Below are 24010 nucleotides of genomic sequence, written 5' to 3' on the forward strand. Positions count from 1 at the left end.
ATGTATGTAGCCAGCTGTTCCTGCTGCTTTCTCCCTGCTCCTCCTGTGTGACTATCCATTTTCCTAAAGGAGATGGCAAGGAACTAAAACTGCATGAGTTCTAGTTTGTATACCTTTTGGGGATAGCTGCTTATCTGCCAGAGCAAAGCAAAATACCCACACTGCTCCAGATAAAGCCCAGAAATATCTGTTTACATCTAATGTCCAATTCAAAGGGCAAGAGCTTTATTCAGTGTGGGCTTAGACTGTAAACAGTTATTTTTGGATGAGGATGTGTGGAGAGAAGATAGCAACAAGCAGTGGTGTTTTTTTAAACTTATAAATATATAGAGAAAGATGTTCTGTTTTAAGATGTGTGAAATCTCTTCTGTACAATGTAGAAAAACAAATAAACAATATATTATCACAAGGCAAACAGAATATCACATTATGTGCAGAATACACAACAGTGTCAGCAGATGCTTAGGAATCACATACTAACTTTTCATGAACATTTTGACAGTTCTCTCTTGTTTTCCCCCTAGGGAGGAGATTTTTAAAGCTGTATCTCCTTGGATTGATAATCTTGTCCTTTAAAAGCCTCTTATTTTACCTCTTTATTCATAATGTCTTATGGATAAAGCCAATTTTATTGCCCAAAGGAAAAACTGTCAACACACAGAACATAACTCTGCTCATGACTCTTAAAAAAACTCTAAAATATCATGATACTAAGTCCCTTTCATTCATTTCCACCATGACTGAGAAGATTATTATCAGCTATGGATCGAACATCACATCTCTCATTAAATCCAGCACAACAAAAATCTTCATTTGGCCACATCTCATAGGACACTTTCAAAAACGTGGTCATTTTACAGAGTAAAATACAAAATAGTAATGATAACAGTGATCTGGTAAACAACTACTGTCCTAAAAGCCCCCTGTATTTCACAGAATACCTATTTCTCAAGTGGCACTCTTCAATTTTCTACACTCACCTTGGTTGACTTCTCAGTGCTATGCTCTCGCTTTCCTGCATGGTTCCCCATGATGGATCACCAAACTTTAAATTCTGAAAGGATAAAAACAAAACAACATTATTGAAACCAATACATTTGTAAAGAAACAGAAATTAATTTTTGATACGACACATAACAAAGAAATTTTTCACATACAATGAGAATTTTTACAATCCAATGTAAGATCTGAGAAAGATCCTAAGGAAAAAAACAAAACATGTTTATCTAGTCTATTTTGCATGTTTACACAATATCAGAAAGCTTTCCTACTTCTATTAAAAAAAAAAGACATAAAAGAGAGGGGGAAAAAACGTTCTTTTTGAAATTTGCACATAAAACAAAACTAGATTAGAAATTAGGTAGAGGCCCTGTCTTTTGATATTATGTTTTTAATAACAAACAGTGTAGTGTGCATGAAATAACTTGTAAGTACAAACTTCCACAGAAGTTCAAGTAAGTCCTTTGAATTCACATTTACCATTATATAAACAGCAATTAGTGAAAAAAGCACCACACTAACTGCTACCAATTTGCTGTGGAGGTTAGAACATGTTTACAGCTCTGCTTTCATGATGAGCACATTAGAAAGTAATGCCAGCTCTTTCTTTGTATTTTCTGGCTCATCCTGTCATATCTCAGCTCCAACAGAGCTTAAGTAGGTTAAACCACAACACTCAAATTTCAGCTTTCAGAGCACACTTGTGGCTGTGCCACATATTTCTTGTCACAGCAGCAGGTGTCTGCATAGGATCTTGCAGCTGCTGCCTTGAGATTATTTGAATGCAGTGCATCACAACATTTGAAGCAATGAAACTTAAAATTACATACATGAAGTAAAGCAATAGCCTATATAAACTCATATATTGTTAAAACTCCAGCTACATGCACTGATTTGTATACAAAAGGATTCTAAAGACAGAAACTTTGCTTTTGACAAAGTACACATCTGTGATGGGCAGTCATAAGCAATCAATCTTATTTTGTATCTCTATTTTAACTTTTGGAGAGACTTATAGATCTATTTGCACACAAATTTCACCACTCCCACCCAACCCCAAGTGACAAATTTCAAATTTTGAGGATGTACAATGCTCATCTGGCAGTTCACTGAATTCAATTTGCTCTAAGTTCCATGTTATCACTGTATCCATTTAAATAATTCCTCACAAAAATCCATTTCCAAGATCTCACAAAATAAAAATTAAAAAGCATCCAAACTCAGTAAAAGCACTCAAGATATGATTTATTGCTAAATTTGAAACAGATTTTTTTTTTAAACCAGCACTGTCTCTTGCATGCAAGATAACAAAAACCAAAAGCAAAAAAACCCTCTGCTTTCTAACTGTGAGATCAGCACAACCAATACACCCATTTTTGATGTTCTAAATTTTTTCAAGGAAAAACAAAAATAAATTAATATACGCTGGGTTTCAGACCTGAACTGCCTCAAACTGGCCTTTGCTCTACAAATTATGAGCAGCAGCTCATTCCTCATCACTTACTTCCCAACATAAGGAAAAGTGGCACACAAATCCAAGAGATGTCTACAGCAGAATACAAAGGCAAATTTTCTATGTGTTATTCTTCTACTCATTTATCAAAAAATTAACTATCAAATTTGGTCTATAACACACATATGTCTAAGAACACAGATGATGAAGCCAACATAACACTTGCAGACCAGACCTGGGATCCTGTCCTCCTGCCTCCCCTTAGCCTCCCTCATGCCTTTGGAGTAAGACTCCAGGAACAACCACCCTGCACCCATAAAACACAGCTAGATTTCATCTTATTTTATTTTTTTTTTATGCATAAATGAATGCAGCTGCTTGAACTGAAGTTAGCTACAGGTAACTGCTATTAATTCCTCATGCAGCAATAAAACTACTTTTAAGCCAAAGGGACAAAAGCAACCAGCCACTAGTAAGGGTATCCTAAAAGTTACAGATTTCTTCATGCTAAATATTAAACAGAGAAATCTAAGTAATCCTTTGGCAAAGAAAGGCTTCCAAGAATCTGACATGAATTATGAAATAAACTGTATAGTGCCAACTGTTCTGTTGATATCTGATTAGGAAGCAGAACCATACATACATGCAAGCAATTTACAGCAACAAAGACTTAATTTTTCACTTAAATTTTCACCATACTGCACAGTTTCTACCTGTGCCAATCTTCGTGCAATGAGTTGAGTCACTGGCTTCAATGGGATTACTCATTCTACAATCTTTGTAGGAACTTGCAGCCAGCTATTCCAAACATCTCAGCTGGAAAAAGATTCATATTTTCTTTTTAGTCACCTTCATAATGTACAGGTTGCCAGACTAAGCAGTTCCGTATGAAGAAACAGCTTCTTGCAGCTCCTAAGAATGTCCATCACCTGAACAACACTCTTGTTTTACAGAGGAATCCATGAATGATTCAGCACTGATGAACAGCCACAAGAACAGTCATGGTGCCCCAAGCAATGAAGAAACAGAAGTCCTGTGGAAATGCAACACCTTCCTCGAATCTCACATGAATCACACCTAACAATGAGCTGCCAAAACAGGCCTGCACACGAGATTGAGCTTATGACAACAGCATTTGCCAAAAGCCTTCCTTGTGAAACCCTGCAAGTTTTGTAAATCCTATGAGATGACAAATTTTGCACGTGACCTTGAGTCACAAATGAGAGGGGAAACTCTGCCTGCCTGCAGTGAATGCAGTTACATCAGCAGCTCCCCTGCAACACTCCCCATCAAGAGATGGTGGTTCCATATTAAAACCATCTGAGATGCCCAGAAAATTAAAAGCCACTCGAGTAAACTGATTTAACAGGACTAAAAGTTGAAAACACTTCTGCTACCTAGAAACTCTTTAGGGTGAAGTGAGTGAATTGGGGCAGGAAGCTGCCACCAGCAGAGCCATCCAGCTGCCTCAGCACTATGCCACAACCACCTACAGAGCTGAACCAGCTCTGCTGCCATGACCTGGCACTTCCCAATCCATGATTAATACAGCAGCAACTCCACCTATGCCAGCTGCTTTGAGTAATTCCAAAAACAGCCGAGGGATTTTGCCTGGGGAGATGAAATAAAGTGTCTCCTCCCATCAATTCACCTTCTTACAGCCAGTCTAACAGATAACCTGATGGAAGCCTAGGCCAAGCAGCTTTCCCACGTTCTTCACAACAGGAGCCCATATTCCAGCTAGCAACAACTGCAGAAATGCCAGTGCCTTGCCCAAGGAGAAAAACTTCTATTTCTAAAACTCAATATAAAAAAGAGATGGAAAAACGCTATTCTACAAAAAACGTACCTATAAAAATACACTTATGTTGGCATAATGTTATTTATCTTCATCTGAGCAGTTGATTAAAAATAGGGTTTAGAAACATGTATTATTGTAGAAATTTTTTAGCCTAACCTAGATTCTAGTCTGCCTGTCAATATTTGCAGCTAACCAAGTGGTTCTGATCATCTTCCCATACACATCCACTGTCCTATAAAGAAATTTATGATTTTGAATTTTCACTGAAAGGGACAAAAGCATTTCCCCAAACCTTCTGAATATAACAAGAAATGCAATGGCATTATTTTCTGCAGTTGTAACATCAAAATTGCATTTTCTTACTCACAGGAGCCTGAAAAAAGTCCACCTGTGTAGTCATCAGACTTTAATTAAGTGATACTGTAATTCAGGAGTCAAAACAGTCTGCAAGCCAATCCACATGGAGCACTTTTATTGAACATTAATGGTTACATCAAATTAAAAAGCACAAACTACTGAATGTGTATCACAGGGTGCTGAAAATGGATTGTTAAATATGATCTTACCTCTTCCCACATGTTAATTATGACTCAACAGAACTACACATAATAATAAAGGCATGCAAGGACTTACATATTTACAGGTATCAGAATGTAATTACTACCTTGTCTAGGAATATGTATTCATCACAGACAGATGCTGGGTAGTAGTGCAGAGCTACAAGTGCTCTCAGCCTTACTCACACATGGGAAGGGTAACTGTAGAACATAAAAATATTTGAGGAATTTACTTAAACCTTCCTGCGAAATTTATAACTATTCTTATTCAAGTAAATATGACTTTTACTACTACATACAGATCTTATTAGGGAAAAAAAAAAAAAAAAAAAAAAGAAGTGTAATTTCTTTTAAGAAATGTGCAAGTTCTCTCTAATTCTGGTAGCCTCCTAATGTAAACTCTTATTTACAAACTTACCCAAGTTTTTGTGGTTTTTTTTTGGTTTTTCGTTTTGTTTTTAATTTTTTTTTGTGTTTGTTTGGCTTTCTGTTTGTTTTTGGTAGTGTCAGGTCCCGGTTACACAGCTTCCTGGGAAGCAAGCTGACAGATTGCACAGCAGTGGCTGCCAGCTAGACAGAAATCCTTGAGTGGCTTTTTTCAGGCTCTCAGTGTGATACACATCTTTGCAAGGAAGCCTTTCACTTCATTTTCCTTCAAAACAACACTGAGACACTGGGCATGCCTCATCTGCTTCTTCAGAATTCCCTCATCATGGTAAAGCAGTATTCCAACTCTCCAAGGCAGAAAACCTCCAGCAGGCACAAATGAGTGACCTGCAGCCAAATCCATCAGCAGCCACAGCCTTCACAGACAGATGTGAGCAACCAAGTAACAAAAGCAACCTGCCTCATGGACAGACTGCTCCCCAGGAACCCCACCCTCTTGGCTCAGCTGTTAAATTATTCCATAAAATACAGTGCCTTAAGTCCCTTACAAGTTTCGTTGTTATTTAACGCAGATTTAATTTTTCGTTACTGTCAAAGAGTGCAATACTTCCTAAATCAAACTTTATCTCACTTTTGACTCCCACAATTATATTTCTCTGTAGGAAAAACACATTATTCCAGACATATTTCCATCACGAATTATCAAAATCAAGATCTCAGTAGTGACCATATAAATCAGAGAAGTCAACAGGAGTTGATAGTACTTAGAGATGTATTTAATCATGCTTGTACAGTGCCTTGCATATCACAGTCCTGACCTATCTAGATAGTACAGCAATTTTCATGTTTACAGATAACTGAATGTACCTTAGCAAGGACACTAGGCTGAGAAAACCAACCCCCCTGAGAGATTGACCAAGATCTGAAACACTAATACCTGAGGAAATACTCTCTAGTGCTGCTCAGTAATTTACACACACTTCATATATCATTGGAAAGGACACCAAAATTATTTAATTTTCTCTAAAGTTTTCTAAAACACTACAGCACGTGAGAAATGCTACAACAGCAAGAGAGAATATATTTTGTGAAAAAACATTGTTGCGAACTATTTCCTAAAATTGCCATAAGGTAAGCAGGATCCAAGGTTTGAGAGTTTACTGACCACTTTGATTATCATTTTCCTCTACTGCCAACAAGGAGGACATTGCATATTATTTTTTATAAAGCATGTGATTTCCAGGAATCTCACCTCAGCATGCTGAGCAAAGTCCAAACTTGATTCTAGACAACAGTGAAATTACAATGAAATTGCTAAGCTACATATATTTATTTTCTGTAGCTCAGGTTTCTCTTGTTTTTCTCTCCTTTCTCCCTTCAAACCACTCCACTCTCCTTGCTAGAACACCATCAGCCCTGCCCCACCCACTAAGAAAAGATGCAATTTTAACACAAATTTCACAACAGGGCTTTTCTGCTTCCCAAATGGAAAAACGCTCCCCTGAGGTCATGTAGCACAGGCTGGTACCTACACTCCTTTACACAAACAGAAATCATCCATGGCCACAATCATCTGGCATTGGCCATATGTTTACTGTTTGTCTTCAAAACACCAAGATTAGCAAAGCCCTGTGAGCTCTGTGCCAATCCACCTGCAGGGTCATAAGGAAATTTCCTTAATCACCTGCAGTGCATCTGGGGAGGGAGCCAGGCAGGACCCCAGAGCCCTGGGAAAAGGCACAGGTACACCCAGCACCTTTGAGCTCCATCCCTTCTGCCCTTCTACCACTGTGCCCACAGCTCCACTGAACGTGGATTTCCTGGTAAGTGCTCTGACATTGCTGAGACACTTGTGCCTCTCAGCTATTCCCAGTCCAGGGAACAGAGAGGAAAACACACACATCCACCTTCCTTGAATGCATGTATCAAAATGAAATGGTGCCCTCCTACAAAACTAAGACTGATTTGTCTGTTTCTATCTCAGTCACTAATACAAACAGGTTCACCTAATTTGCTACATGCTGTCTTTTATGCACAACACCACAACAAAATAGGCTGGGTGTTCCCACATTCTTTTTCAGATAGGTTTAGGTCTGCATGGCATACAACACCTTGGAGCTAGGACCAATTTTCCCAGCTTTCTGAAAAGGATCAGACACATATTCATTAATTATTTTTTTCTTTGTGCTCCAGAGACAAAATTATTTGATGCTACAGTAAATTAAATTATCTCATAAAAAAATAAAAAAAGGAAAAAAAAAATGGACAGAGAAAGAAAGCTATAAAGTTTAAGAATAGAGACATATCATAGCCTCATTCTCTGTAAGATATGCAGTAGACCCCTAAGACCAGTGCCTTCCACCATCATGGCTTCTAAAGTACCATATTTGCTTTATGAACACACCTCCAGAGCTGGGAACCTCAACATTCAGCCTCAGTGAGTCAAAAACTAAAAGTCAGACCTTTGTCCTAAATTCTCAAGTAGTTTTGAAAAATAGGAAACACTACACAAGAATATACAACCCAAGTGCAGTATTAACCAGGAGAATGAAAAGAAGAATGAAATTCTTCTTCAAATAATGGAGAATTTCAGGCCAAAGTAATATTCTTACCAGTACCAGAGGGAAAAAAAAAAACCACCTGAGAAATGATACCAAAAATTATAATTGTTTGTTACTTGATGACTTTCAGTTTCTGAGATTAAGGTGCTCTGAACACAGACAAGACCTAGCACCTCTTTTTAGATAAAAATTTTAAAATGCCAAGAGAATAAAATGAAGATATATTTGATAACTCACTTTTTTCCTGTTCTCTGCTTAGAAAAACCAGCCCTCTCCAAATGTTGCATGTATAATTTCCCTTTCAAAGTGAGGTAGGTTACCTAGGCTTCCCAGAGAACACAGGCACTTTGATGATCAGTATTTCATTCACACTTTGTAGAGACTGATGACAAAATGCACACCTGCAGTTCTAAGCACACATGAATTAGAGGCACTGTATGCCTGCTCCTCTCATGTTCAACAGACTGACAGATGGCACAAGGAGATGATTCACCCCTTCAGACAGCATTTACTGTGCTGTGAGATAACACTGAATCACCATATCCTTCTCAATTAAAAAAAAAAAAGTATTTCTCTCTCTCTCTCTCCCCTGACTTCATATATGTTATCTATACTGCAAACCTATCAACCAACAGATGGATTTCCTGCAGATTCTGCTCTGCAACATTTGGCACGAATACTGATATTGCAAAAGGGTTTGACTTTCACCATACTCCAACTCCCTTTGGCCCAATCTCCTTCTCTACAGTCATGTCCCTCCCTTCCTTCCCATAAACACACTGCCAAAGAGGCACAAACCCAGTGTTTCTTCTCTGAAACAGAAAAACTGCATCCTTAACTCTATGCTTGTATTCCTCTCTCCTGGTGCACTGTGTTTCTCACTTCTGTTTGCCTCATTTTGCCTGCCCTTACTGTCTGAGTGTTCATACATGAAATCATGCTCCTAAAGTACTTTTTAAAGTAATGTGATGAAGATTCAATCCTTGGGATTTTGATTTAAGCACACTGAAGACATGCAAGAGTGTTCAAAGTTCATGTGGCAGCCTCCTAAAAGGTTACCATTATCCCGAGTCCAGTAACACAAACAAGGCACTTCTCCAGGCAGAAATGGTTTGCTATGCAATAACAAATGACTTCTCATGAAGCTTAAGTGAAGATTTATAAACTCCAAATAAATTAGTAAATAAATTTTAGAACAAAATAACTCAGAAAGCTGTAGAGAAACAATTTTCCTGGGCTCCTAAATGCTTATTTGGAAACACAGATACTATGACCCCAGTTTGGAATTCTCTCTGGTGATGACACATTGTTTTGCTTTCCCTTCTGAAAAGAGAAAGCAAAATTAGTTTTTTGCTAAGGATAATTGCATAGCTGAGAAATAAACCAATTTATCTTCTTTTCAAATGGAATTTTAATCCAGATGTTTTGGTTTTAATTGTTTAGGTCAGATCCTCAGCAGGTTACAGTCACTAAGCTGTGAGTTGTTGCACTTGGAATTTTAAATAATTAATGAGTAACAGCAGCTGAAATCTGCATGTGAAACATCACCCTGACATAATTATTGCACTTGTGTGCTTCTTTAAATATGCTTTCAAGAACTCGTGGCTTGTACTTGTACATTGTCTCATTTTATCAAAATCTTAAATGTCATGTGCTAATGTTGCTTTCCCAATCTTTATCAGGGGTACATTTAAAGCCAATATAGAAACAGTCATTACTGAATTACTGAAAATAACAATGACAGACCCAGGGGAAAATTTCCATTTGAACATGAGAATGTTCTAAATGTACACAAGACCATTATCTCCCCTACTTTCATTAAAAAAAACCAAACAGATTGTTTATTCCAGGTTAAAAGGAAGACAAAAGCATGTGACAGGCTAAACACTCATCTTTTTTCAGCATGGTTTTCTAATGCAGTTCACCATTTATCAGTGTACAAATAAATAACAAAAAAAAGATAACAAAATCTGGCAACACATCAAAATAATGGAGTGAGAAAATATGTATTTCAATAAGGAGACCAGCAGTGTATTCACTTCCAGTCACAATGACCAAAATACATCTCAAATCCACTACATGATTAAGCTTCTATATAATATTTGCAGCACCCACCACAAGAATATCTTGTTCTTGAACAAGTTGAACTTGTAAACTATTTTACTGTTAACCAAATATTTTTTTAAAAAGAAAATATTGCAAATGCTATTATCTGTGACAGAGTCCACAGCCTCCAGCCAAGAGGGGTTTACCAGACAATACCCAAAGGTAGCAAGGATGTTCCTTGCTTAAAGGTCTTGCAACATAAGTAGACAAAAGACATGACCAGAAGGTAAACCTTTCTCCCATATTACATATATAGAGCAAAGGCAGAGATGAGTTAAGGACAATGCAGAAAAAAATACTTACAGCCCACTTGAGAAGCTTTGGCAGGCATCAGAAAATTAAATCCAGAGTTGTAATTCTGAAAGCCCGTTCTCAGCTACTACATAATGCCAGGGTTTGTGATCACAACACACACCTCCTTTCTTATTTTACAAGTGCTTTATGGCTTTCAAGTCCTGCCATCAGTCATACAAAATAACACTCCAGCTATGACAACACAGCCAAGCAGCTTCACATGATTTTACACCAGAACCCCATCAATATACAATGAGGTTATTTCTCTGACATCCTAGGTCTTCATTCAGCCAACTTGGCCTCAAACACAGAAAATGTGAACTATCAGGCTCAAGATTATCACAAGACAGAGGGGAAACCACTGCAACAACTCACTCCTGCCTTTTTTTTTCTCCTAAGCAGCTATAGCAGAAGGTCACCCATGCCATGAGATAATAGGCTTGTGATTAGCACACTCACACAGGATGTGGGAAACCAGGGATCGTTTCAGACGATACTGAAGGCAAAGATCAGTCTGGCTTGATCACAGGATAACTGTGAGTCACCAATGTGATATGGCAAGGGGGAAATAGATTTTAAAAGAAGACAGGCAAACAGACCTACATTGTATCATGGGGGAATATTTCCAGCTAAGACAGGGAAGAATTAAAGTCATCACACAAGTCACTAGCATAACATCAGCTGAATACAAGGCACAATTCTGGTCAGCCGTGTCTAACAACATGAATTTTTTACTAGAACAGATGCAAAGATGAGGGGAGCAATAGGAACCTATTAAACAGAGATAAGACTAAAAGCTCATGACATGTCAAGCCTAAGAAAAGCAAAGCTAAATGAGTGTTGGAGGAGGAGAAAATACACACTGCCCACATACAAAACTAAACTGAAAGATTATTTCTAGACATCAGGAGAGCAGGGCTCTGGGAGAACTAGAGGAGACAACACCTAGCTGTGTTGAAGGCAAAGCAAGAGTCTGACCCCTGTATTTCAGGGACTGCATGAATGGTGTGGTTCTTACCATGGCAGGACAGCCCCAAATGACACAGACCACTCCTGTGGCCTGGGAATATTTCAATCCATATTTCTGAACAGTGTACCTGAAGCACTGGGGTGGGCAGCAGGGGAGGGCAGAGAGGGCTTACCTTTTCCTGAATCTGTTCCTACACTGACAACTGACTGTAAAAAAAGGATAAAATTACCAAAGCCCCAAACAAAAGAAAACCACTAAACCAGCAACACTCTGGAAAGGGGAAACAGAAATGAAATAGGATAGCTTTTAGCCAGCTGGATCACACTGGCATGTGGGATACTAGACAAACAGACTTTATTCCCCACTCTGAGCTCACCCACTTTATCCTGTAAGGGACCAGTGTCAGTATGGGAATGCTGTAACTTTCTCTTGCACCAAGAAATGCATTTATTGAAGCAAGGGAACATGACTCCTGCTCAACAGCCTCTGCCTTGGCAGCCTGCTCCTTAAGCAGGAAACACAGGTCTGAACCCTTTGGGAAAGAGCTGGAGCTATCTCCATCCCCACCACAGCTTGGCAGGGTCTTGGCTAACCAGCTCCTCTGCAAGTCTGGGAGCAGTGGCCCCCAGGGAACATTTGTGAGACACACAAAGTCCATCTCTGCCCTCCGCAGCTCCAGGAACTGAACAGCAGTGAAACACACTTTGTTTGGATGGATACTGACTTTGAGGAGCCTTTGCTCATTGCCTTCATTGGGTAATATTCTGAGACATCTAATTCTGAGCACCAGATATACCAGGGGTTCCATACAAGGCTCTGCAAGTCTCTTTAACCCATTTCCCAAACCATCTACAAACCAACGGCTCTTCTTGTAACATTCCGCTAAGACTCTATTCCAAAAGAGTCCTTTAAATCCCCTCCTCAAAAACTCTGCAGTGAACACTCCTCCATGGAAATGCAACAATTAGTAATAGTTCCACAGACTGTGATTGAACCTTTATATCACATCTGCATAGGACAAACTATATAACAAACTCTTCCAGCAGTTTGTTTGTGCATCTCATCATTGACTCAATCCATAAAAGTGCTTCTTGTTCCACACCTTAAGAGGGTTAAAACATTTCAGAAAAGAGATACTAGCTGTGGGTTTCACTGAATTTTTTTTCTTACCTCAAACAATATCTCCACCCAACTTACTACCATCCAACTCTTAGTTCACCTACAGCACTTTCAACAACAACTACTCATGGCATAAATACTGTCATTAATACAAGTTACTATACCTGAATCAAAACCTGTCATTTAACATTCACATGAGTTAGCTGTGAGTGAAAGTAATGTGTCTTTTATTTCATGTAGCATCATACTTAAACCAGCTTTTATTGAATTTCAAGAAATTAAGTAATACCAATAGGTTTTAGCTGATTTATAATACATTTTAAGTGGAAATTCAGCTATTTAAGTTAACAGTTATGGTAAGTTTGTGATGTTACAGCTAGAGTATTCCACTCCCGAATGAGTAATCCCTTCTTTATTTCAATATTGCCCCACTGTGGTCCTTAATATTTAGTCTGTGGAACGTTAAGACTTTAAAATAATTCTGAATGACCAAACCTGCTTTTACTAAATTAATGCTACTGTTTTCATCACTACCTTATTTTAGTTCCAGTAACACTAATGCATTACTGTCCATAGGTATCTATTGGTAAATCCATTCCCAATTTGGTATTTGAGCATCTGCCAAAATTAATGCAAATTTCCAAAACAAAAATACAGCAATGCTAGAGACAAAACAAAACAAAACAAAGTGTTTCCCCATTCACTATCTTGAAGCACACAATATTCACTCAGGAAAAAAAACACAGCTTCACCCCTAAAACCACAGGCTTCATTGCATCTAGCAAGGATATTTAAAAACACAAGCCAAAAGCACTCCAGACTTTGTATGTTTGAAGCTAAGCAAAGTGGAAAGCAATTATCACCAGAACTGGTTTGGAGGTTTTTTAACATAGTTGCACGTAAACATTTCATCAGTTTGGATATATCAGAGTGCACTTTTTTCACTCTTACATTCAGTTAGCCATGCACAGAAGTTTCCCTTATCTTGCCAACTATATAATATAAATAGCCAGTCCTAAAGCACTTAAAATGTCACCAGATATTGGTGGTCTGCTGAAATGGGGGAGGACTGCAGATTGTACCACAAATGCTCTCTCAAATCCCACATGGGGAAAAGGTGCAAGCAGGCAATAACAGAGTGAGAGGCACAGTGATGCCAGGTCCAGTGGAACTGGAACATGCACAAGGTGATGAACAGGAGTTGTCACAGCACTGCAGAAACAAAGGCACCAATAATTTTGGTACTGATTACTATTTTGCTCATTTCACATCATAATACTCTGGCAATTCAATTATCTTACTCATCACTTGCTTACCACCTACCCATTGAAAATTGTCCATACACAAACATAATCCAGAATATATAGTTTTTCACAAAAGAGTTTTGTTTTTTTTTTCCTTGCTTCACCCCCACAACCTGCCTGATCTTATATTGCAAATACAGAACTTGAAAGCAGAAGGAGATGATCTCTCTTGGCCAGAAACTCGCTATATATGTCCCATCACAATGCTACTCAGCATTCTCTGTCTGAACTATTATTTCTTGCCTCCCAACAGAATACAAACATTTCTGAATTGCAGCAATCTTTAAATTGAGAAAACTTAAAATGCTTAAGAAGCTACATGACAGGCAACTTATTTAACTGACACTACAGGAGTTTTTATACAAACAAAATAAGCTGGAATTGAGTCAACATATTCTAAGCCAATGCCTCCCTCAATCAACTAAAAAAAAAAAATCACAAAATGACTCAGTACCATGAAAGGACATATACAGAATAACTTTTCTATATGTTTATTATCTATTTTAAATCAGTGTGCCAACCTTAATGTCTTAAAATCTTGCTTTCATTTGATCTTATTTAGGTGGTCCTTCCTTATACAAGGAAGCCCATTGAAGATTGTTGTAATTGTTTGTATCAGGAAGACATTGCAAAACCAGTTTTTATGTTTCTATGTGCCAGTATTATTGCTGTAATGCATGAATGATTATGAAATTACTTAACTGCCTTCTTTCCAAAGCCCTGGTTATTCCTCTCAGGTTAAAGTACAGAGCTAGTTGATTGTGAAATACATTTAATCATTTGTCCTTTTCCACATGTAATATTCTACAAATACTGTATTTTCATGTTAATCTTTTATCTGCAAAACTAAAATATTTACTAAACTGAACAAGAGGAAAATGTGATTTTACACTTCACAAGTAAAGCATAAAATCTAAAATATGAGAGAGACAGGCATTATAGATAAAAGTAAGAACTTAGATATCTAAAATTTACTATAGAGGTACCATTTACTATTTATCATTTAATTTTTTCCTCTACATGCATTTTTCAGTCTCAGTTTAGAAAATGTCAGTATGATTTTGGAATACACACAAGATTGAGTTAAAATACTGACAATGATTTGCCAACTATTATGATTTTTTCCTACAATATTAAAGTCTTACTTAAATACTTAAATACTATTGGAAGCATTAAATTAATGAACTAATTATACCTGCCATTCAAAACATTATATAAATACTGTGTTTCTGATTAATTCACTGCTGACTAGATGGTTACTAGAACACTTCTAAATTGTAGAATGTAACTCTTACAATCAGTTCAGCTACTGCTCCTTTAGAAATGTTTTATTAAATATATTTATAACCTTACTCTGAAGGGGCTTTTCAGGTCCTAAAAATAATGCTGTTAATAAAAATGAATATCTAAATGTATAGTTCTATACAGGACAAAACAAAGGACAACTCTCATCACGTGACAAAATTATTTTGATACATGATGAACTATGCAGAGTAATAGCTGTTCATCAATAACAGAGGTTGGAAAATTAAGCATCTGAACCAGTATGGCAAGTGGTGCTAATAATAAAATCAGAGAAACACTGAATTCCCCAATAAGTCATTGTGAACTCTCTATTCAGCATCAAACTATCAGGTTAAATTTCTTTACTTCTTCCTATGTGCAAATCATGCAAGTCTCAGTTTTACTGTGGATCTTACTGCATTTGCTGGTGTTTTCTAAAAACCATCTAAAATTATGAGCAGTAAGGGAATATCAAAAGAGTGATTAGCAGGAAAAAAGCCATGACATAATTAGAGAAGTGGTAAAAGCAGATTAACAATAGCAACAAAACAAAACAAAACAAAACAAAACAAACAAAACAAAAAAAAAAAAAAAAAAAAAAAAAACAACTATCAAAAAAAAAAAAAAAGCAGCTTTAAATGCATATCAGAAGGCAAATATTTTTTCACACACCCTGACACCTGTATATGCAACACTTTTACTGTCAAGCTAATGGAACTAAATCAATACAAAAAAGAGAACCCAGGGCAAAGCCCACTGGCTTTAAGCAGATCACCAATATAAACATTAATATGCATTAGATCAAGCCAAAATAATTATTAAACTTACTGTCACTTTTGGTGTCACCTTCTTATCTTGTAAATTCCTCTCTCACACACACACGGTGCAAGAATCACCCTAGAAGTAACATCCTGTTCCTAACAAACTTGTTACCCCAGGTCACATGAAGCCCCAGCTTATTCATCACCACATTCCCAGAGGCAGGTGCCCCATCCTGTGACCAGCACACACTCATCACCTACAGATGGGCAGCAACTGGGCATCCAGAAAAGAAGAGCAGCAGAGGGATCATGCACAGGTCACCAGCTACCAAGGGATGGCTAGGAAAGAAAACATCACAGTCCAGCCTCCTTTCATTGTTTGTTAATCTGCTTCCACAGTATGTTCAGACATATGCCTGCCTGGGTGCCATTTCTGGGCATATTAAGGAGAATATGGTCATTGGAAATCACCAGGATGGATTTACAGAGGTTAAACCATGCCTGACCAATATGATTGCCTTGTGTTGTAAAATGACAGGATTTGTGGATGAGAGATCACTGGTGTCACCCACCTTGATTTTAGAAATACTCAACAGTCTCTCACACAGCATCTTTGCACCTAACCTGATCCAAGTTACAGCATGGATGGGTAAATCACTAGCTTATAAAAAAGCCCAAACATCTCTATTATAGGCTCAAACAGCAGCTCTTAATGGTTCACTATCTGCCCATGGTTACAAAGTGAATAGGCTAGGCACCCAATCCTGTTTAATTTCCTTTACAGTGACCTGGCAGAGCACACAGTAAATCTGCAAACACTACATTTAGGTGTGGAAGACACTTCAGATACACACTCAGATATGGCCAACAACGTCATGATACATAGCCTGAAGACCAACTTAGTGGGGAGCAGCTCCCCCAAAAACAAGCTGGAGGTCATGGCAAGACATGAATCAGCCCTCCACCTGGCAGCAGGGAGAGCTAACAGCTTCCCAGGCTTTGGAAAACAAAGCACAGCCAGTGGAATGGGGCAAGCAATTGTTCTGCTTCATTCACAATCCACTTCTCTGGTATCTGCACTAGCAGGTCTGCTCGTGGATCCACAGTACGACATGTCAACAGGAGCAAGTGCAGCTGTCAGCTGGAACACACATCCTGTGAGGAGAGGCTGAAATCCCTGGGATTGTTCAGCCTGGAGAAAGCTTTGGAGCACCTAGCATCAAATTTTCAATACCTAAAAGTAAATTATAAAAGTGATGAGACCAGGCTTTTCACCCAGGTGCACGGGGGCAGAACAACATCAACTGTGATCTGGGAAGTTGTAAATATGTATTAGGGAAGGGAAAAAGAAACACAGTTGTTAATGGCAGAATATAAACTGCAGTTAAGAATTCTGAATATGGTGCTACTCAGTGCTTTACCACGCAACTCCATTAAGACAAGGAGCGTACTTTGTTGTTGCTGTATGCTGTTTGTGGGCTCACTAAGGCCTAATGGACAAAATATTACTCACAGGGATGAAACATGCAAGCCATTTATAATAAAAGGCCAATTATGTTGCAAAGTAGTTTTCATTACTTCTTTCTCTCTCTTTCCAGAGGCATAAAAATTATTACTCATGGCTATAATTTCAGCCTCCAGTTGGAACCAAATATCTTCCTATGGTGCTTTCATTAATAAAGAAGGTTATGGCATTCAGGAGTTAGAATTAAGAGGTGGGGGGAAAAAAACAACCAACCAAAAAAGCCCCCAAACCCAGTAACCAAACCACATAAAAAGTATTTTACCACTGGAGGAGGAGAAGAATGGAGCATTTCACAACCCACTCTACACATTGGCCAAAGTTTAAGATTAGTTTTTCAACACCAATAGCCCTGCTGCTCAGTTGAAAAGCACCTACTAAAATTTCCATAGAAGCACCAATTTTTCCATGTGACCCTACTGTGGGTTATTTCCCATTTGACAAGAGTATCTTTCTGAAGAACAAAACCAAAGCCAAATTACTGCCTATCTTCCAGGTGAACAGCACTGAGTCAGACTATGCTGATGAAAGCTGTGCAGAAACTCATGTGCATCTCTTTTCCAGGAACAAGTCAGGGCAAGGTAATAGCACAGATAAAAGATAACACAAAATACAAGTCAGGGAGTTTCTATTTGTAGAAGCTCCACACTTCAGTGAGAAGTCCCTCAATAACTTCCAAAGAATTCCTCACAATTATTTGAGCATGTATATTAAGTTAAAAACAGCTATGAAAGAATCCATCTGCTTCCTACTTTCAGAAAAATAAAAGGAGAGTTAACACCAAGGCTGACTTAAGAAATGTGGAAAGGTTCTGGTCACATCACCAATTTTGTCAATACACAACAGGCAACCACTTTCAAAACAGTTTGCCACAGCTCTTTAGTCAGCCTTCCAGGCATTGTGGTTTTTTTCCTTTTAAGCTAAGCAATGTAGAAATTAAAATGCCTGGAATCAAATTGCTGACTATTTTTCAGTGACCATTTCACAAAGAGAAAAATTAAAATGGGATCACAGTGTAACTTGACAGTGGATTTTAGTAATTCCTGGGATTATGAGTTTTACTCCAATTTTAGCTCTCTAGAATGGTGTGAACTATCAAAACATTACAAATGCAACACAGTAGGGGTCCGAAAGTTTCCTATTAAAATGATTATATCATTCTTCATGGAAAAAGCTCCAAGGCATGTACCAATCCCTAAAGTTACTGTTCTGTATTGTTTCACCAGTATTTTATCTCATACCACAGAACTACTGGAAACATAGGCTAGTTATTTTCCTTCATCTGGTTTCAGACTTTGCTGTCATAATTTTCAGTATAACAGGTCCTTTCTGGATTTGTACAGCCATCCTCCACAAAAAAAAAAAAGAAAAAAAAAGTAAAAAAAAAAAATAAAAAAGAAAAGAACTAGCATATGCACAAATCTGCCATAATTTCTTATGTACTTTCTTAACGCTCTAAGGGACAAGAATAGTATTTTATTTTAATCACTGTAAGTCCTGTCAGATAATATTCCAACACTACTTTTAATCCAGAGAACTAAAGAGATGTGACAAGGGAGTTTAACTAAGGACTCATGTTTTTAGAATTAGAAGAGCAATGTTGACATCCAGGAAACAACAATGCTGGAGAAGGATAACTGAAAAGCATTAAATACATTAAACAACACCATAAAGCAATGCTTTGCTATTAACTGTGAGGTACTGTGGATAATATGGAACTGCCACCCCCAGAGGCTGGTGAGTCTTTTCCCAGATAAACTGAAACTCTAGGTAATTGAGGAATTTGTCACAAACTGCAGGAATACTTCCTGGGAGTGGGTACTGCAGGAAGCCAATAGAAGTTCTAAATATATACATATATTTTTACATATATTAGTCAGGAGAAAATGGCAAAAAGCTAGGGGATATGTTGATGAGACAGAGGTGTAGGTAGAGATTTGAAGGGCAGAGGACAAGAGCTGTCACTGGGATATGCAGAATTGCTGCATTGAAAGAGTCTAGGCTTTATCTTCAAGGCACCAACCCAGCCTGAGGAAGGAGAGATTTGGCCAGCTGTGTGGGCAAGGTGTAAGTGATACAAAGTGATATTGTTAGGTTGGTGAGGAAGATTTGAGGAGACCAAAGACCATCTTTACCACTTAATCCAACCAACCAGCATCATCAACCTGAAGCCATCCCACCTCACTTTAGTTTATCCACCTGAAATCTATCAAGGAAATCTAAGAAAGCATTTAATGACTTTTCCAATCTTTGAAGAAAAAATTGAGATGACAGGCTGTTATTGCACTGTAAGAGTCCTTGATCTAACCTAATCCATTATGTATAACCATTATTTTTAATGTTCTTTCACATATTCACAAAACCAATCAGAAAAACTGGTTCAAAAATGCAGCCAGAATGGCTTTATATGTGTCTGGTAGTACTGATCTCTCACACTGACAAGGAGCTTTTGTAAGTATCTGTATTCCAAGGAGAGCTATGAATTGTCAACTGCATCGTTTCACCTGAATTTTGTGACTCCCAAGTAAGAAGTAAGCTAAGAACAAACAGATCTTCACTTGTGATCCACCAATTTCAACTCTTTAGCAGAAGCCAAAGTTAATGCACCAGGTAAACATAAAAACACACACCACATGCCAAAATTAATTTTAGAAATGTAACTTGGATTGTATTTGATTTTCCTTTCCCTTTCACTTTCCACTCATAATAGACACTAGATCCCCTCAGCTGTTAATTTCCCCAACCTGGAAAGACCTGAATTTAAACATTTTCAAATGCTTAAAGTTTCCCAAGTGTTCAAAAAAATAAATTTCAAGAATTTCAACTACACACTAAGAATTTTTACAAGTGTTGGAACAAAATACAAAAAAAGCCAGATTTAAAAAAAACAACTTTCCTTCAACCATACAAAACAAACCCAGCTGATACACTGATCAAAAACTGCTCACATTTTAAGAAAAAATAATATAAAGGTCACTGTTTTACCTTCAGTCATTGTATATTAAAAAAAAAAAAAAAATCTGACTTGATCAGTCTTTTAATATTCATTAATTTCCTTGTTTCTCCCCTTTGAAAGGCCTTCCAAAAGCTCCAAGGGAGAATAAAAAGTAAAATAAAAAGCAATATTTAAGTAAATATTTAGAAAACTAACTTCCTCACTGAGTTATTTCAAAATCACTTCAGGACAGCAGAAAAAAAAAAAAAACTGACTGCAAATTTCCATGTTATTTCTTGTTTTTCTCTCACGTGCCTTTTGTGTGGGCTTTCCTGGGTTATGTCCAAGATTTACAGCTATTCCAAGCAACAGAACTGGGATTTCACAGTTACTGCAACTGATGCAAGAAGCCTCATAGAAATGATCTCACTCTGTATTAACCAGAGTTCTCTACTTATTTTTAACAGAGCATTTTGAGAAGCATAAGGCTTCTTTCAGAATATGAAAGCCCAAAACCTTTAAAATCTGAATACTGTTGTCAGGAACTACTTAAGTGTCTGCTATTTAGAAATTTTTTAGCTACTAATAAATGTTCATAATAGATTCTGAATCCTTGAAAGAAAATAGTAGCAAGCTGTGTGTTAATCTCTACAAGAAATAGTTAAACCCAGGATGATCAACCTTTTACAGAATGGTCATGGAAATATCTTAGGTAAGAAGATGAGGTGTAGAAGGTTGATGAGAGTGACTGATATATTTCCCAAACATCTAGAAGTGTTTTAAAAAACCCAAAAGCCAAACTCTGGAAACAGCTGGCAAAACAAGAAAACATGAGTACAATTTCTTTTTTAAAAAAAGTCAATGAAACTGTTAATCATAAATATAACTAACGTCAAAAATGAATCACTACTATGTCCAAAAATTTAATTTGACACAAGGAATCAAACAGGAGCACATGTGATATTTGTGGTGATTGGACTGAAGAACACATTTCTTCATGTGCTTCTAATACAAGAAAACAACCAGAGAAATGAACATAAAAAATCCATAGTCATCTGAATGACATTATTAAGTACAGAAAATCTAAAACTAATTGTGACATAGCCCTTATTTAGTGTCACTGAATATGTAAGATTAAGCATTATCACAGCTCCCTGGGGCAAAGCCATCAATGAAGTTCTGTGCAGTTCTTTCTGACCACAGCTTAGCATAACTAAGAATATTTTGTCTAAATTCTCACGTTGGCAAATCCCTTAGAGAGCTGTGTTTCAGTTGCATCTCCTTGTGTTTCTGTGGCATCTTCACTTAGGGCTCAGTCAGCACCAGCATACTGTGCTCCCCTGGCTCCCAATTTGTCTCCTCGGGCTGAGGACAACCTGCCTGCAGAATGATCAGCACAGCCAGAGCCAGAAAATGGATATTAACACAAGAAATATTCAAATAAACTACTGGAGCCTAGAGTTATCTGTCTGAAGATCCAGTTGTACTAGTGATTTGAGCAGTCAAGCACTAAAGCACATATCCTTTTTCTGATTCTTCTTCCACTGGCTGCTAACTTTTCTTTTTATTTCATATAAATTCAGGCTTCTTCAGAAATTACAATGTCCCACTGATTTTTTCTTCGAAGCCTCTAACAATTCTGGATACCTTTCTATCTTCAACTGAGTATTTTAAAGAATCCAGAAAAATTCCTGCTTTATTTAAAACAGAAGTTTCTGACCTGCTGCTCTTCATCAGGCTGTCCTTTATTTAAAAGCCTCACCTCAGGAAACACAGATAATAGTTTCAACCTGACATCTTGCCTGAAAGAAAAATAATTCAGGTAATTAAAACCACAGGAAGGAGCACTTTACCAATGATCCAGAAGACTCTGCTGTCCTTTAATCCAGCAGTTTATACTTTAACCTGTATGCAAGATCAGAGTCTTGGACCACAAACCTTCCAGCCTTCTCCTCATTAAACACCAGTTATGCTTTTAGTGCTTTAGCCAAAAATATTAGATTTCATCCACATTAGTCCAATAACAATGCTGACTGTCAAAAACCATGTTCTCATGGAAATTAATTTAGTTCTGGTAAGTAAAAGTTCGAACTAAGGCCTGGTTTCTAATATATGAGCACCAACGTATTTTCACAGCTCTCCCTTTCACAGGTAAGAACACAGAATACAGAACACAGGTACATTTGAACACTGAACAACTTCTGGTACTTATGCTTCAAGTATGAGATGTATATTTCAGCTTATTCAGCCTTCTCTCAACAGCTTGTAATGCATTTCTTCCATCACAAAAATCACGTAGCAAAGCAATTAGAGCCTAAATTACATGTTCTGTTTGAAGGAATAAAGAACCAAAGGGGCTTTTTCAACCATATGGGTAATTTATATCGTGTGAATATTTTGTGAATAAACCATCACAAAAAAGAACAAACAAGAAATTTCTAGATACACAACAGGGACACTCACTCAGGTTGCTCTCTTGCTTCATCCCACCATTACCACTCCATGTACCTTCATTTGTTATCTAACACAACACCAACACTCATCTTCTCAAACTTTCAGAACTGAAAAGAACTGGGTGCAAGTCCCAGTTATGCTTTCAATTCGTGGGGTGACCAATATCATCCTGGTTGTTCTCAAGCCTTAAAAACATGTGCAGGACACTCCCATCAACTCTGAGTTGATGACTTCCAGAATTCTGACAAGCTTGTCTTTAATGAGGATGTAAGGCTCTAGGTGTTATATGGGAGCTGGCATAATGAGAAACAAATCCCATTGCAAGAACAATTCTATCACTTAATTTTTCACAAATGCACAAAATTAAGCAATTATAAATATGAAACTATTTTTAAGTAACATGCTCCAATTTCTATCATTAGGGGTCTGAGGTGAGCTAAAATTTATCACCATAATACTGACTGTAACATTCACTACCTTATTTATGTTAACTGTTATGATAGGAAAGGGGCTTTGAAAGTCTGTGAACGTTATTGAGCTGTACAGAATGCATAAACTCCATTTATGTTCTTAATTCTCTACTTAGAAATTTAGTGAAGCTGACTATAAGTTGTTTCTCCCAACTCAGTGAAAATTAATTCAAATCCATTTCATTAAGACACCACTCTTTGCCTTTTTATTTTCATTATAAATATCAAGCTTTATTTTAAATGTATTACTCAGAGCCTAATGCATGAACACCACTTGGAAAATTAATATCCCTCAATATATTAACTACTGTGCATGTGCCTTTGCAAACAAGAACTTGCCCTCTGACCATCTTATCAGTGATTAATAATGTCTGCATAATGCTTCATCTGGCTACCTATTTCCTCAGAGACCAAAAAACTACTGTATAAGATCAAAGAAAGAACAACAAACTTTGTGTTGTTCAAGAACAAAGGCAGCTCTTCTACCCATGGGAGTGCTTGAGCCACAGCTGCCTGGAGAGAGTATTCCAGGGAAGCATCAATGCAAGATTTTCCTTTCCTGGTCCTCTTGGGGTATTACCAATAGAAACTTGGGTATAGCCTGGTATGGCATTTTAATGTTCTCACTGGCTCTCATCTCTTAGAATGATTCTGAATGCAATCTGTGACAGACAGAGACAATGTAACCCACAATCCATGATGCTCAAGAGCTTTGATGGACCTATACCACTTATTACTAACTGCTCTAAGACCATTTTAGGAGTTCAGAGAACTGTTTCCTACTTGACCACCAAGAGTAATCAAATAATTAACATAAACCAAGACTGTTCTCTTACTCTGTTACTATTTACCTTGACTGACAGCACTTCATCATCCTTCCAGCCAGGTATTTCAAGCCTTTATACACAATCACCCACAACCTACAGGTTAACTTGTTAGTATTTGTGAACTGGCAGTACTCCACACCAAAATTATATTAGTCTCAGCTCTTTAACAATGATTAGTGGATATAACAGAAGTAAAACAGTGCAAT

General features: G+C 37.5%; 1 protein-coding gene across 9 annotated transcripts in view; it reads right to left on the minus strand.

Annotated features, from left to right (window-relative positions):
• The window catches only part of MBP (myelin basic protein), a 104379-nt gene that overhangs the window by 78819 nt on the left and 1550 nt on the right, over positions 1-24010 (minus strand). For 7 of the 9 annotated variants that reach the window (XM_056483242.1, XM_056483240.1, XM_056483241.1 and 4 more), the window contains exon 2: positions 981-1054. In XM_056483242.1, coding sequence (XP_056339217.1) covers positions 981-1031 — 51 coding nt within the window. In that variant the 5' untranslated portion in view covers positions 1032-1054. Of the gene's footprint in view, positions 1-980; positions 1055-10167; positions 10411-23463; positions 23488-24010 lie in introns of those variants that run through there. The other 2 variants (XM_056483239.1, XM_056483235.1) reach the window with 2 other exon arrangements.

Source organism: Oenanthe melanoleuca, chromosome 2 (genome assembly GCF_029582105.1).
Source record: "Oenanthe melanoleuca isolate GR-GAL-2019-014 chromosome 2, OMel1.0, whole genome shotgun sequence".
Taxonomy (NCBI): Eukaryota; Metazoa; Chordata; class Aves; order Passeriformes; family Muscicapidae; genus Oenanthe; species Oenanthe melanoleuca.